This window comes from Aulonocara stuartgranti, assembly GCF_965226115.1.
Source record: "Aulonocara stuartgranti genome assembly, chromosome: 22".
NCBI lineage: Eukaryota > Metazoa > Chordata > Actinopteri > Cichliformes > Cichlidae > Aulonocara > Aulonocara stuartgranti.
This window is the reverse complement of record NC_138957.1, coordinates 19264316-19278810: the sequence shown is the minus strand read 5'-3', so window position 1 is coordinate 19278810 and position 14495 is coordinate 19264316. Positions and strand designations below refer to the sequence as shown.

Sequence of the window (14495 nt, the reverse complement as noted above, 5' to 3'; positions counted from 1 at the left end):
CAGAATAAAGCTGTGACACACACACACACTCATGGTATTGTATGCATTTATGTAACTTGGTATCATTTACACGTTTAACAGCTCATTTCAGCCAAACAACACTGAAAACAACCACTCGTTGTCCACATTTGGTTGGTAGTCACACATGATAAGCAGCTCCTGAATCCTCAACTGCATGAGTGGAACTGTATTTTTTTTCTTTAAAAAAAAAAAAGATTCAGCGATGCCTCTGAAAATGAGCTAAAAGGTAACCCTGTAATCATTAGGATTAGCCAGGGGTGACCCATGTAAAATCTTTTCACACATTCTGTTCAATTGTGTTTTTTTATTATCATTATCATGATTAACACAATGTTATCGTTTATACATTAGAAGTTATGTATTCATTTAGGTTTCACTCTCCGTATCTGACTTCAACACAGACATTTAACCGATGTGAAAACAGAAGCATTCTCTGTTGAGCTCAGCAATGTCTCGCTTGACCAGGGGTCTCCCTTCAAATATGTCATATTTTAGGGTGCTTTGTGTTAGAAGTTTGAACACTCTCTGCATTACGCCAACAGCCTTATGTTAACTCTCTCTCAGCTGTCCTCAGCATTGACTGGGTCCTTTAGCTGTTCCACAGAATTGTAGTGCTCTCCTAGACCATAAGCATGCCGCATATAGCTACAAGCAAAGAGACAGAGAAAAGGTTATTGTATAGGAGGAAAAAATAACGCAGTATATCAGTTTCCTAGCTTTGACATGCAGTTACACGAAAATCCAAACAGTCAGATTGGATTTAGACTGGCAGTAGTGAAAAATGTGTTTGTAAATTTGTGATTGCAAATTTAAAATGTTTAAATGTTTACTACAACTACATTCATTTGCACATTTTTACTGACAGTGTTGTACTCTGAGCAAAAAACATATTTGGAAACATTCTTACACAAGTGTGATGGGTTCGCCGTCATATTCCTCCCCAATTTTTATGGTAGGAGAGTCCGCCTGGATCACCTCGATCGGCAAATGAAGAACTTGCGTCAAAGCTCGAAGCTGCAAAATTTGAAAAATTAAAAAAAATCCATTATTAAAATGAATTGAAAAGTACAACAAAACACTTCACTGTGTATAGTACAGTATATGACAGTTAAGGAGGAACTCACTTCCAGTTGTCCACCCCAAGCTGATGTGTGCTCCACATCACTGCAGTATTTCTCAAACTCATCTGGAAGCAAAAGACAAACATGTCAATTGAATATTAACAAATATAGCAGTGAAAGTTTTACTTTCATTACCAAAAACACAGATGGTCTCACCTGTTGTGTACATGTCACCTGTGCTTGGGTTGGTGAGGAAAGGCAGGAAGTCGTCAGGATGGCCTCTCATGTGCTCGGCAGTGCGGGATCGCAGTTCCTTCACACTTGTGGGTAATTGGAGCTAAAACAGAACAGAATGCAGTAGAAAATGTGTTCTGTGTGTCTAAACTTGACAGTTTCTCATTGAGTCATTTTCTGTATGACAAGCTGTACAGACTCCAAACACGGAAGGTGTCAAAGATTGTCAGCAATGCTCAATTTCTTATGTAATTCCTGACTCAGTATATAAACTACAGCTACAGTTATTATTCAATTCAATTTTGTTTATACAGCACCAAATCACAACAACAGTCGCCTCAAGACAATTGATATTGTAAGGTGGACCCTACAATAACGCATACAGAGAAGAACCCAACAATCATATGACTCCCTATGAGCAAGCACTTTGGCGACAGTGGGAAGGAAAAATTCCATTTTAACAGGAAGAAACCTCCAGGCTTTAGAGGGCCAGGGCTCAGGAAGGGCGACCATCTGCCATGACCAGTTGGGTGAGAGAAGGACGACAGGACAAAAGACATGCTGCGGAAGATGCCTCTATAACAACATGTACCTTTGATCGCCGTGTCAGCTGATCTTCAATAGCACGGTACATGCAGTGGCCATCAGAGGAGATCTCCTTGATCTGAAGCTTTTGCTGGGCGAGTTTTTGGACCAGCTTTAAACCCTCCTGATGTCTCACACCCTGCAGGTTCTGCACCTCAGCCTCTGCTATCCTGATCTCCCTCTCCTTCTCCTGTGCAGCCTTTTTGTCCTATACGAAATCATTTAAAGGTCAAAAGCAGGTAAATACGGGTGATTTATTAGACTCCAACTTATATCTAGCAGGCAGAACTGATCATCAGAGACCTCTCTAAAGCAGAGACATCATGAATGTGAACTGTGGTAAACAAGGACGATTGACTATGAGTTCTAAGTGTTCTTCTTCAGGAAAACCTAAAATGTAAATGCATAAAGGTTCGACAACACACAAGTCTTTAAAGTTGCACCTCACCCTTCTCTTCTGGGCTTTGGTTACTCGCGGCTGTTTCGCCTCCTCTTGTTCTCCATCTTCCACCTTTACAGTCTCCACTCCATTTATGACCTCTTCCACCTTCTAATATTGAGTAAAGAGAGAAATGGTTATGTCGTAAACTAGGGTTGGGTTTTGATAATCGATTTATCGATTAAAATCGATTCTGGCTTGGATAACGTGATATCGATTCATTAAAATCCTGAATCAATTTTTTTATATTAATTTTTTTTTCCAGAAACGCCAGAATCTCAGGTTAAACCTCACAAAATTTCAACAACCACCAAACATTTAAAACAGTAAATGAGAGCAGGAACATGGATTCTGCACAAAGACGTAAAAACAAAGCGCGGACCCGCAGATCAGAATCAGTGAGATGTCGCCTTTCTCACCCGACGGCACGGACATGGTCGGGGCTGAAAGCCGACAGCTCGCTGATTCCGATGTTTCGGCGGGTCCACGCTTTGTGTTTACGCCCTTTTTGGGCTGATTCTAAAGCTGTTAGTTTTATCTCTCTCCAAACAATATTGACCGAACCAGCAGCAAAAGAAGATCCAAACTAAGCTCCACATAAACATCGTCATGAATTCCCTCTGACTTTTGCTGTTTTGCTTCCACCACGATAAAAATCACACTTCATGCACAACTCTCACTCTCTCTGTATACTTCAAGAACAGTTTCCCATCTAAAAATCTGTTTTCTGCATTATTCGCTTGCTTGTTACGCACAAGTCTACCGTTGTTTACAGCGCTGTTGGCCGCTGTTTTTTTTCCTTTTAATTACTTCCGAAAAGAAAGCCTCATTTCTGCTGTTCAACAGACTTCTGAACAAATGTAAACTTTTTTAAATTGTGCAAAATGCAAAACGTTTAGCCGTGTCTCTAATAAAATCGCTGTCATATCTTGATTAATGGTTTTCTTTCGTTTTTGATGTACTGCAGAATATTTTTATAAAATCCCAGGCCAGCAAAACCCACCTTCATGTTTTTCTGTGTTTTATCTTCAGCTACTTTGACACAAAGGCATCTGCTGTGATGTTTACACCTTTGATAAAGTCTTGCGTGTGTCAGCTTCCTTTATATAGATACAAAAATATGTAAAAAATATGTAAATGTACTGATCTGAATTATAATATTTCTAACTGTCTGAGGCAAAACTTCCCAGATTTAAATCGAATTGAATCGAATCGTGGATCGAATCAATATCGTCACTGACCTAGAAATCAGTGACGATACCCAGCCCTATTGTAAACTGCAGCTGATACAGCACAAAGACTAGAATCATTTACATACTGAATATATACTGAACACATACAAAAACCTTTTAACAGCTGTGTTCTTTCCCTTTCCATCTTACACTTGTTACCCCATTATGAAAGAGTGCTTCTACATTAATTACTAATCAAACTCTACCCGATTTGTCGACCATGTAAACATAATAAGTCACCTTTGTGTCAGCTGTTGCTTTGAGCTGCCTGAATTCCTCCTCATGTTTCTGACTCAGGTCAGCCTCAAGTTTGGAGATCTCCTCTGTCAGCTGTTTCCTCCTCTTCTTGTCATTTTTGGGGACTGCATTTTTCATGCCCTGGACTTTAGCTGAAAATGACACAAAGCAGACCATCAAACAAAACAGTACAACACAACAATACAGATGATGCTGCATACTGGTTAGAAAAGTTATACATGCACAAAACTGCCAACATAGTGAAGGATACACTGTCATAGATAGCACTAATGCACCTAAAAAAAAAGATTAAAATGTTTCTGCACCTGTCTACACCAACTGCACAAACAGCTGATTTTACATTATCAGACATTATTAATTATTTTGCAACATGTGGCATGTGAAAGAAATGTTTTGATATCAGTGGTCAGCTAAAGCAGCAACTCATTTTACATCATGAGCTACATACAGCCAACTTTCATAGTAAGTGAGCCAGACCAGTGAAACACCTTCTTTCAGCCAGTGTAAAGCAGTTAAACCACAAATTGAATCCTTGAGACATCTAAAAATAAGACAAAGAAGTGCAATTTCAAAAAATATCTCAGTTTTTCTACATGATAAAGAAATACTGCAGTAGCAAATGAAATAAATCTTTCAAAATGACTCTTTGGGTTTAAACCGTAGGAAACAAAGGTGTAAAATTACAGAAGCATTTCTGGTGGCTAACTTGCAAGACTTTTCCTTTAAAACAGAAAGCTTTGTTAATTGACAAAATTCTATTTTTATTTCTTTTCTGTTGTTTAATTACTTATCTATTACCTAATTACTTGGATGTAGTATGAAATGCCATGGTGAAGATCTTTTTCATTCGGAAAAACTATAAAGCTTATTAAAATACAAATCACATTTTCCAAAGCCGGTGGGGCCGGATTGGTGTGTTTGTCAGACCGAATCCGGCCCTCGTGCCTTATGTTGGACACCCCCTGGGCTAAAGTCATCAAATCCTTAAACGTTTCTCCCAACAGTGATCTGTGTATTAGAGGTATATTACTCTAAAAGCAAAACAAACCACGCGATAAGGCTGGCAGTTGCCTCACAATAGTAACCACAGAAACGTCTGCGGTGACCATTATTTATTTACTTGATGGTCACTTAATAGCGGCTAAAGTAAGACTAAACACTCCGACACATAAACAACACACGGGCACGCTAACCAGCTACCAGCAAAGGCTGAGATGTTAGCCCACCAAACAAAAGAGCACTGTTAAAAGTAGCTACCCTGCAGATCCTTCTTCTCCTTGCGGTGCTGCTTTGCCAGGAGCTCCTCTGGTGTCTCCACCTCCTCCATGACTGGATGCTGCTGTTAAGGTCAACCACTAACAGTGCTTACGAGGTACATGAACCTGACTACCATATGTGTTATTAATGACTTGTTATAAAATGTAGCTCATCATTAGCACAAGATAAAAGCACACAAATACAGTGAACGATAAATAAAACGTGCTGATATGGCCTTATCCGGAAGAGAGGGCGGGGCTTCTTCTTCTTCGCCAAAGATAAACTCCGAGATTGTCTCTATACCGCCACCTCTCGGTATGTTGTGTACTACATTTCCAGGCTGTCTCGGGACTACGTTCTTTATTTTAATACATTTTATTAAATATATTTTAAATAAATATATTTTCTAGACACGTCGTGTTCATTTAATCTCATCTTCATCTAAGAGTGGACAGGAAAAAGTGTTTCCTCTTTCTTCGTATCTTGTTTTTAGATCTTTACCACTGGTTTGCAACCTGGGGAATAACAATAACCCTCTGAGACAGAAAGAAAACAAATATTTTGAATATGAGGGTTTGTGGTTATACTGAACAAGGTATGTGGACCTACCGGGAGGGAGGAGAAGAGGAAGACCTGAAAGGACATTTGTGGATGCAGTGAAGGAGTGAATACAGAGGGCCTTTGTGACAGAGGAGGATGCTAGAAGTAGGGTGAAATGGAGGCAGATGATCTACTAAAGGGAGCAGATGAAAGAAGAAGAAACGCCAAGAAGATCCAGTGGGTTTAAAATAGATTGCATGCTTCTTTTCAAAAGGGTATAACAATACTTGTCTGTAAATATTAATTTCAAATTAAAGGGGAAAAAATGTATGTGACTATTTAAATGCCTTTGTCCTCGTGACAAGGTCATCTTTAACCCATAGAAAAAGGTATCTATATTGTACCGAGTCTGTCTATCTAAATATCAGCTGTGTCTGATTTCCTTTTGTTAAATTATCCAGTATGATCCAATACGCATGAAAATATTATTTGTAATTTTTATTATTATTAATGTCTGATTTTATTTGTATCTCATTAAAAACAGATATCGAGAGCTGATCATAATATACAGTCAATCAAATTTTGCCTGTTAGCGGGCGTGTCGTGTGACGTGGCACGGGGAGCGGAAGAGCTTGTTTGTGTTTTGGTTCTAAGGGGAAGTTGCGAGAAGAAAGAAAGGAGGAGACGTGACAGGATTGTTGAAATTGTTTTCTCGGTCCCCCCCTCCCCTGACACCAGCTCATCACAGTGTCCCGGGTTCTGTGTGCGAACTGCAGCGGTGCTATTTAAAGTTGTACATCGCCTGGCTCTCGGGTAACGTACTTGTCACGAATCTACGAGTTGTGGTTTGCAGCTGGCTCGGTGACATGACGCCGCCGTTTGTTTAGTTGTCATCGGTGACTTCGTTAGCTAGCTATGTGCAGCTAATGTCGATGGTGTTTGGTGGCATGGGGGATGCAGACATGCGGGCCTTTGTCCTGTCGAGTCCGCTTGTTCTCTTGTATACCAATAGCAAAAAGCTTATAATGTCTTGTATAGCAGGTAGCATGGCAGGCTTACAGTGACTTTGCTAATAGGTGGACTGGGTTCAGTGGGTGTAATGCTAACAGTGACAGCAAGCTAACGTTAGTGTTTGTTAATTGAGGGGCTCAGCTATTCCCCTTGAATCAACATTAGCTAAACAGCACCGGCAATCAGGGTTTCAATTCGAAAGAAAAAAACAATGGCGTTAGTTTTATGCAGATAGCTGTCGTGTTGTTTTTATGTCCTTACAGCAGTCGGGAGACTAATGACACCAGACAGCTAGGAATGCTAAGCTTTGCTAACAGCATAAACGCTAACAAGCTAGAGAACAAAAACACTTTGGGGAAAATGGCGGCCCCCTCTAACATCAAAACAGACCGATAGCCACTGCTAACATAGAGCGAGTGTGTTTATAGTCAACTAAGTATCGAGGGTTCAAGCCAAATATGCACGTCGTAGTCATGTAATGCGCAGCGTTTGTTGACAAATCGTGTCATGAGTGTGGGTAAATACAGTCACTGTTCTCATTCCAGTTCCTGGAGCTTGTTTGTTTTCTTGCTGCGCGTCTTCAAGACTTCGTCTCAAGGATAAGTCGATTGAGATAAGGTTGAAATGTTTTGGCATGACCTCGCCGGTCAATTTATTGACTCGTTTCCCCAAAGCTCTTTATTTGAAATAGACCCAGAAATCTGGTGGCTGTTATCTTTACCTTAATAAACTCTGTTATATGAATGCCTTCAGCCTTTAGTGTTGCGACACAAGTAAGAACGGTTTGCCACAGATGTGGGCTAGTGACGCACAGGTTTATAGTGTGTGTGAAAAAAGTAAATGCTATTTATAGAGCTCATTTTGAAATGACTGGAGTTGACCATAAGTGCAGTACAGGCACACTCATTTTGTAATCCACGTCTCAAGAACCCAATTACAAACATGGAGCTTACATAAACAGGGAACATAATAAAATATAATATTTAAGAAAAGAAATCAGAAAACAGCTGCATTCTACCAATGCTAAACAGTCAAGTAAAACAGTAGTACAAAACATTTACAGTGTGTTTGACCAAACACTGACGGACCTGAGGCTAAACTAAAAGCAGCTAAAACAGGTATGTCATTAGAGCTAATCTAAAATCATCAGTTGTTGAACCAGTCCCCATGCGCTTAGGGGCAATAACCACAAAGTCCCAGTCGACTGTAGTTTTTAGGCAAGAAGGGGACACTGAAAGAAGAAGTTAGGGTGATGATGACAGTGATTTGGAGGCAAAAATATGGAGATAAAAAGTGAATCGCACATTTGTAATGGCAGACATTTTTTTTTATTTGCTCTGTTGCATTTGCATTTAAGCAGTCCTGGCACAGTTACTTTATAGACTGACTTGCCTATTTTTGCAATTTTGTTCAGAGTACATTCATAGCTGTATCCTCTTAGTTATCTTGCAGATTATAAGCACATGTTAACTCTTAACTTATATAATTAAGTAGCACTTTTCTTCTTGGAGCAGTCACAGCTACTACTACTCGTTCATCCCATCACACATAAATGCATACAAGTGCTTTTTTTTCTTTACCATAGCGCCTTTTCTATCATTTGCATGCACTCTAGCTCACAATGCATGGATTGCAGGCGACTCAGGGTTCAGTGCTTTCCCCAAGGATACTTCAGCATGCAGTCTAGAGTAGCCGGGGAATCTATCCATCAACCTTTCAAGCCACAGACACTCAAATGTGTCGTATGCTATTACGTACTGCTACCTTACAGTATACTATAATTCAGTACAACATCTTCATAAACTGCCATTGAGGCTACAGCCACCACAGATTAATGCCTCTCCTCAACAGAGTGTGACTTGTGTGGTTAACAAAGGTTGCTTTGTGCTTTATTGCACTGCACCATATATGTGAGTTTGATGCGAGGCGAAAGGCCAGTTTTTGGTCAGGCACAAGATTCCACTAAATTCACCCTGTGAGGCCAGACATAAGCCGTGATTATCTCCTTACAACAGCCGTCTGTGTTTTTTAGAAATTCTGAGCTGTTCATTCCCAAATAAGTTAGTAAGCACTACATGCACGCATGGTATGCATGCATGCAATGGTTCTCGCAGTTGTACCACACTTGTGTAATGTGGGTGGGTCTTTCCCCGGCTCTCTTTCGAGTTTGCCATGAATCACTGTTGTAGTTCATGACAAGGCTTCCTTTTCCTGGTGTTACTGTAAGTTACATTCATGAAGAAGTGTCTGAAATTTCTGCATCCCCTGTCAAAAATTGCACATGCATTCAGAACAGGCCTTTGTGTGTTTGAAATGCTCGCATGTTATTTTTACTGACTTGAAATGTTCACAGAATAATTCAGTTATTAGCGTTATAAAATTGCATTTACAGCCATAATTTGCAGATAAAAAAGATAGCTAATTGATACAGGCTATCATTTTCAATGCACTGTATATGAATTATATTTGAATTTATTGATCACATAAATTTCTTCATGTTGCCTAAACTGCAGTGTGAAAACCACCTGTTTCTTTGAAACACTCTGTGTGTGAAAACCTTCTTAATTCACAACAAATTGAAGTGATACCAGTGGGTGCATGCTTGACTTTGATGTGTGCAAGTATGAGTAAGAGATGTATCATTTTTTGTATGTAGTCTGCTCTGAGGAACTTTCATTGACCTTTATGTCCCAGTCAAAATGTCAAAAGATTGCCTAATTTAGTTACTTTTTTCTAGTAGCCTATTCATTAGTCGGATTCTAGTTTTCATAAGATTTGTAATTTTATAATGATTTTCAGAGGAAGCTGATCTTATATTTATAAATTTGTTGCATGATTTGAATATATGAGTAATGCTCATTTGTCTTAAATGTCAGACTGTAATCTATACAAAAATAACTGTTCCGTTCCTGTTATGACTTGTTAAACTGCATTTGAAGGGAAAAGAAATTACAAATCTCTTAGAGTTTAATATCTGTTTTTACTCTGTGAACATGTTTGTTCTCGTGCTTCCTGCAGCAGAAGTCCCGACAGTGAGGTTCGGCACACAGGACACCTGGGATCTGACTAGGTCATGGCCAATCGAGGAGGAGCTACGAGACCCAATGGACCAAATGCAGGGAATAAGATCTGTCAGTTTAAGCTGGTGCTGTTGGGTGAATCGGCTGTGGGGAAGTCCAGCTTAGTGCTTCGCTTTGTCAAGGGCCAGTTCCATGAATTCCAGGAAAGCACAATAGGAGGTAAGGTCATGTCATCAAATCAGGATGTTTCTGACAACCTGGCAGTTCTGTTGTTTTTTTTTTGTTGTTGTTGTTTGTTTTGTTAGTTTGTTTTCCTGAGAAGTCCCCATTCAGAATACTGATGCTTTTGTGTTGACACATTTATCAGCTGTTTATATGACCTCGTAAAGATATAGTTTTGGTGTCGTTAATGATCACGCAAAAATGACTCGTCTCTTCCTATCTCCACAGCGGCCTTCCTAACCCAAACAGTGTGTCTTGATGATACAACAGTGAAATTTGAAATCTGGGACACTGCAGGCCAGGAGCGTTACCACAGTTTGGCACCAATGTATTACAGAGGAGCACAAGCTGCCATTGTGGTCTACGACATCACAAACGAGGCACGTTCATCCTCGACTAAGACCCAGGCCTTCCAGAGCACTTGTAGAGCAAGTTAAAACATGAAAGTAGCATTAGATGTTGACAAGTGGTACCGTGTCTTCATTTTTATTTCAGGAGTCCTTTGCACGGGCCAAGAACTGGGTGAAGGAGCTACAACGACAAGCTAGCCCTAATATAGTCATCGCTCTGTCAGGAAACAAAGCTGACCTGGCTAACAAAAGAGCTGTGGACTTCCAGGTCAGTCTAGACAAACCTTAGACTGTGTCTTAGGCTTTCATGATTTTACAATTATTATTATTATTATTTTTTAATCTAATTTTTCTGTGACCTTTATGTGTGGAGTTTGCATGTTCTCCCTGTGTCTGCGTGGTTTATCTCCGTGTACTCCAGCTTCCTCCCACAGTCCGAGCACATGTAGTTAGTACAGTTATTTAATTGGTGATTCTAAATCTCTCATAGGTGTGACTATGGTGTGAATGGCTGTCTGTACCTCTCTGTTAGCCCTGCGACAGGTTGGCAACCCGTCTCCAATCCCACCGCAAAACTGAGTTGGATGAGGGGAGGAAAATAGGTGGATGGGTGATCACGTTCCTAGCAGACGCTGTATTCTAGAGCCATGACTTCCGTTTTTAATTATCCCCTAATTGTGTTTCTCTTATGCCTGAAGAAATGCGTGTTGGAGGATGTATTAAAAATTCGTTTGTTTACACTGTGTCAACAGGACGCCCAATCATACGCAGATGACAACAGCTTACTTTTCATGGAGACATCGGCCAAGACGTCTATGAATGTGAATGAGATATTTATGGCCATTGGTGGGTAACTTTTAGGACTCAATTTGTAGATATTTGTTTTTCTGCATATTTCTATTATTCGGAGTTAGAACTGTTCCCTCATAGCAAGAAGGTGATGGCTTGAAGCCCAGTTTAGGGCTCCTTCTGTGTGGAGTTTGCATGTTCTCTGCTACCCTGGGCTTTCTACTGTAGCTCCAGTTTTCTTCTGCTGAAAAGTACACAAGGTTTACAAAGCTGCTGTTAGGCTTGGACAATCACAAATTCCTAAGAGGTTTCAGTTCCTGCTTAAAATGCAAGTTAAAAATTAACTGGAGGACAAGGTCAAACTAGCATGATTGATGTGTTTGTTAATGATTTTTTTTTTTATCATTTGTAGCTTCTCTTTTCTGAAAATCGTTGTATTATTTATTTGTTTGTTTGTTTGTTTGTTTGTTTGTTTTGATTTCTTCCAGCAAAGAGATTGCCAAAAAATGAGCCTCAGACTGCAGGAGCAAACACTGGGCGCAGCCGGGGAGTGGACCTGACAGAAGCTGCCCAGCCAGCCAAGGCTCCATGCTGCAGTAACTAACATGAAGAACACCCTCCTCCCTACCAACCTGTATGGCAGTAACTAATGTGGTCAATGCCCCAAATGCCACTGCAGTTACTAATGCAATGTGTCACCTACTCTCTGAAACAAGAAAATATGCCCTGCACTCGCCACCCCACTCGTCCACTTTTAACAAATTCATTGCCATCACACTGATCTTTCTTTGCGGTTCTGCCTCTTTTCCTCCATTATGGTTCTGCTGCTACCCGGGGAAGCCTCCTAACCACTTTGTCTTACTTTCTGCCATCGAGCTTGTTACATCTATCGTATTATTGATAGATCAGTGATCGCAGGTATTAGAAACATTAGAGCACCCTTCCTTGCGTTGTCATCATCTTTACACCGTGTAGACATGAGTTTCATCTGGAGGAAGTGATCACTTCTCTTTTCTGGGATAGCTTAAGTCTTTAATGTTGCATTTCTAATACCAGTCTTCTGTTTTTGTTCAATTTTTTTATAACTTTGTTGATTATTGTTTACTGTAATTTTGTCAAACTTGTGGATGCACATGCTAGCATATTTAGGCGGCCTAAAAGTTAAAGAGTTACACATTCAATCTGCAGTAGAGCAGAAAAAGTTGGTTGGAGGAGTGTGTTCTTGTTAATCTCAGAAAGAGGAAAGGTGGAGGGGGCAGAGAGAAATTGTAGATTCTGTCTCTCTTGTTGTTTCTAGGGCCCTTTATCTCGTAGCTGGGAGGGGGGGGAGAATAGTTGGTCCTTATTACCCCACTCCCTCCATTAAACCCAACGTAGCACTAGTGCATAGCTTCTCACACCACCTTGTCTCCATTCTGGGCCCGTGCCTGCTCCTAGCTGTCCTTCGTGGCATTGTGCAATGTTTCACAGTATTTACTCTGTGAGTTGTCTGCAAGGACCAGTGCTGCGCAGCAAATCCCCTTGTGTCTATAAACACAGCGCAGAGGCCTCTACGGTACACGTCAGTGTCACCAACTGCCCACTTCATGATGTGTCCGTCCATAAACCTTGTGTAGACCACCCTTTTGTTGTCATACTGCGGTCTCTTGGGTTTCTGTTTTTCAACGATTTATTCTTGTGCGGTTACTTTTTCCATTGTGTCAATGTTGCTCGACTGCTGGGTTTGCACTGGGGGTAAATCGAAGGTGATAGCAGTGAGTGGGGAGTTGCAATATGTAAAGTTGCTTCTTAATTAATATCGGAATCATAAATGTTTGACATCTTCTCTTGATTAGAAAGTGCTTTAGACACGGCGGTGTGTCATTCTGTACAAAGCCCGGCCCGGGTTTGCTGTCTGGTGACAGATTACATCCTTCGACTTATTCACACGCATTTATCCGTGTGTTTTGTTGTTTTTGGCTTTTTTTTTTAACACACATTTCCACAATTAAACACACACACGCCACTGACTTGTCGTCTCCCTCCCCACCTTCCCCTATTCCCTGTAAGACCTAAACATCACTGTACATGAACATACACACAGTCTGTTACACATCATCCACACCTTTGTCAAGCACACACTCTGTCCCACCGACACACAACCCCCCTAATTGTTACACACACATGCACACACACATACAGAGTACTTTTAGTAAATAACTCTTTTTACAGGTCTGTCTTACTCATGCCTTGCACTAATGATGTTCATGAATATATCTTGTCATGATTTCAGCCAGTGTGATATATAAATATATATATATATATATATAAATATATAAATATAAATATATAAATAATATACTGTAAATAAGGTGTTGCAGTGTAGTCTACCTTTTTCAATTTACCAGTGACAGGACTAATGCTTGCTAGGGAGTTGTCTAGATAATCATAAAAAAGTGTACAGTTAGCAGGAAGGGGGAAAAAAACAGCTACAATCTGGGTTTGGAGTTTTGTTGCTGTTCCTTTTTTTCTTTGTCTTTTTTTTTTTTTTTTTACACATATAAATGGTTAAATTATAATCAGTGGTGGTCTTTATAAATGTATCTAGTGTTTATTAACAACAACAAAAAAATGAAATTGCATTTATTTAGTCATCTGTCTTGTATATTTCTGTCATAAAAAATATATCCAAACATGTTTTGTTTTTTTGTTTTTTAAGATTATCTCTTTACTTTACACTTCTCCATTTTTTTCTTGTCTATGCCTTGTCCAGAACTATTCCTCCTCCTACTCCTCCCTGTAAGTAGACGTGAGCTTTCAGAGGCACAGGTTGTAAAACTCCAGAGGAGTCGGACACCACGCTGCACAGTTTTTGAGCTTTCCTCTGTCTGTCCTACTACATCTTGCTAACATTGTGACGATAATTGTAGGAACAGTAAAACAACTATCAGCTGGCACAATGGCGGTTTATGAATAGATGATTTAACACATAATAAGGATGCAAATTTTAATTTTTTTTTATTTTTTTTGTTTTGCAGTGAACACTTATTTGCAGCCAGAAACATTTAAATGCAAGCATTTTACAGTACTGTTATGTAATGACCAAATAAATACTGAAATAAATTTGATCATTTATTATTGTAATCAGGCGGTGTGCATGTGTGTGCGTGCCTTTATTACCTCTGGGCCTCAATAGCTTTTTTTATTTTATTTTTTTTTACTTTTTGTCTACTACTCTATATGTTTGTTTTGTCCTCTGGAGGTTATGACCCACACTTTTACTTCCCTCATACTCATCATGAAACTGATGAAAGCTTCTAATCATCATCAATCCTGAACTTTAACCTTTTTTTTATTGTTGTTGTTTGGGTGAGCATACTTAAGACATTTCCACATGTTCACTGATATGATGTGAAAATATTTTTAAGGGTCTATAAATATATTTCTAAATGGTGTTGCTATTAATTTCAGTAATTTTTCAGTATAGTCTTGGAAGT

General features: G+C 39.7%; 2 protein-coding genes across 3 annotated transcripts; one reads left to right on the top strand and one right to left on the bottom strand.

Moving 5' to 3' along the window:
* Positions 1 to 29: 29 nt before the first annotated feature.
* On the bottom strand, positions 30 to 5369 carry otud6b (OTU deubiquitinase 6B). Its single transcript, XM_082521978.1, has 8 exons — positions 5088 to 5369; positions 3813 to 3961; positions 2350 to 2451; positions 1909 to 2109; positions 1299 to 1419; positions 1146 to 1207; positions 929 to 1035; positions 30 to 666 (listed from the first exon to the last, which is right to left on the bottom strand). The coding sequence occupies exons 1-8, from the start codon at positions 5155 to 5157 to the stop codon at positions 582 to 584; spliced, it is 897 nt and encodes a 298-aa protein (XP_082378104.1). The 5' UTR covers positions 5158 to 5369; the 3' UTR covers positions 30 to 581.
* Positions 5370 to 6256: 887 nt separating this feature from the next.
* rab5aa (RAB5A, member RAS oncogene family, a) lies at positions 6257 to 14142 on the top strand. 2 transcript variants are annotated; one of them, XM_082521672.1, is made up of 6 exons: positions 6257 to 6440; positions 9660 to 9877; positions 10109 to 10260; positions 10376 to 10498; positions 10983 to 11076; positions 11508 to 14142. In XM_082521672.1, the coding sequence occupies exons 2-6, from the start codon at positions 9712 to 9714 to the stop codon at positions 11621 to 11623; spliced, it is 651 nt and encodes a 216-aa protein (XP_082377798.1). In that variant the 5' UTR covers positions 6257 to 6440; positions 9660 to 9711; the 3' UTR covers positions 11624 to 14142. The 2 variants fall into 2 exon arrangements, with proteins under 2 accessions (XP_082377798.1, XP_082377797.1); XM_082521671.1 differs by having other exon boundaries at positions 6258 to 6440; positions 9657 to 9877.
* The last annotated feature ends 353 nt before the right edge of the window (positions 14143 to 14495 follow it).

Bases quoted from the DNA above. Each gene is read 5' to 3' on its own strand.
- otud6b (XM_082521978.1), bottom strand. From the start codon at position 5,157: ATGGAGGAGGTGGAGACACCAGAGGAGCTCCTGGCAAAGCAGCACCGC. The intron at 3,962-5,087 runs GTAGCTACTTTT...TGTCATTTTCAG, and splicing joins GGAGAAGAAGGATCTGCAGG to CTAAAGTCCAGGGCATGAAA. The intron at 2,110-2,349 runs GTGAGGTGCAAC...GATTTCGTATAG, and splicing joins CCAAAGCCCAGAAGAGAAGG to GACAAAAAGGCTGCACAGGA.
- rab5aa (XM_082521672.1), top strand. From the start codon at position 9,712: ATGGCCAATCGAGGAGGAGCTACGAGACCCAATGGACCAAATGCAGGG. The intron at 10,499-10,982 runs GTCAGTCTAGAC...CTGTGTCAACAG, and splicing joins AAAGAGCTGTGGACTTCCAG to GACGCCCAATCATACGCAGA. The intron at 11,077-11,507 runs GTGGGTAACTTT...GATTTCTTCCAG, and splicing joins TGAGATATTTATGGCCATTG to CAAAGAGATTGCCAAAAAAT.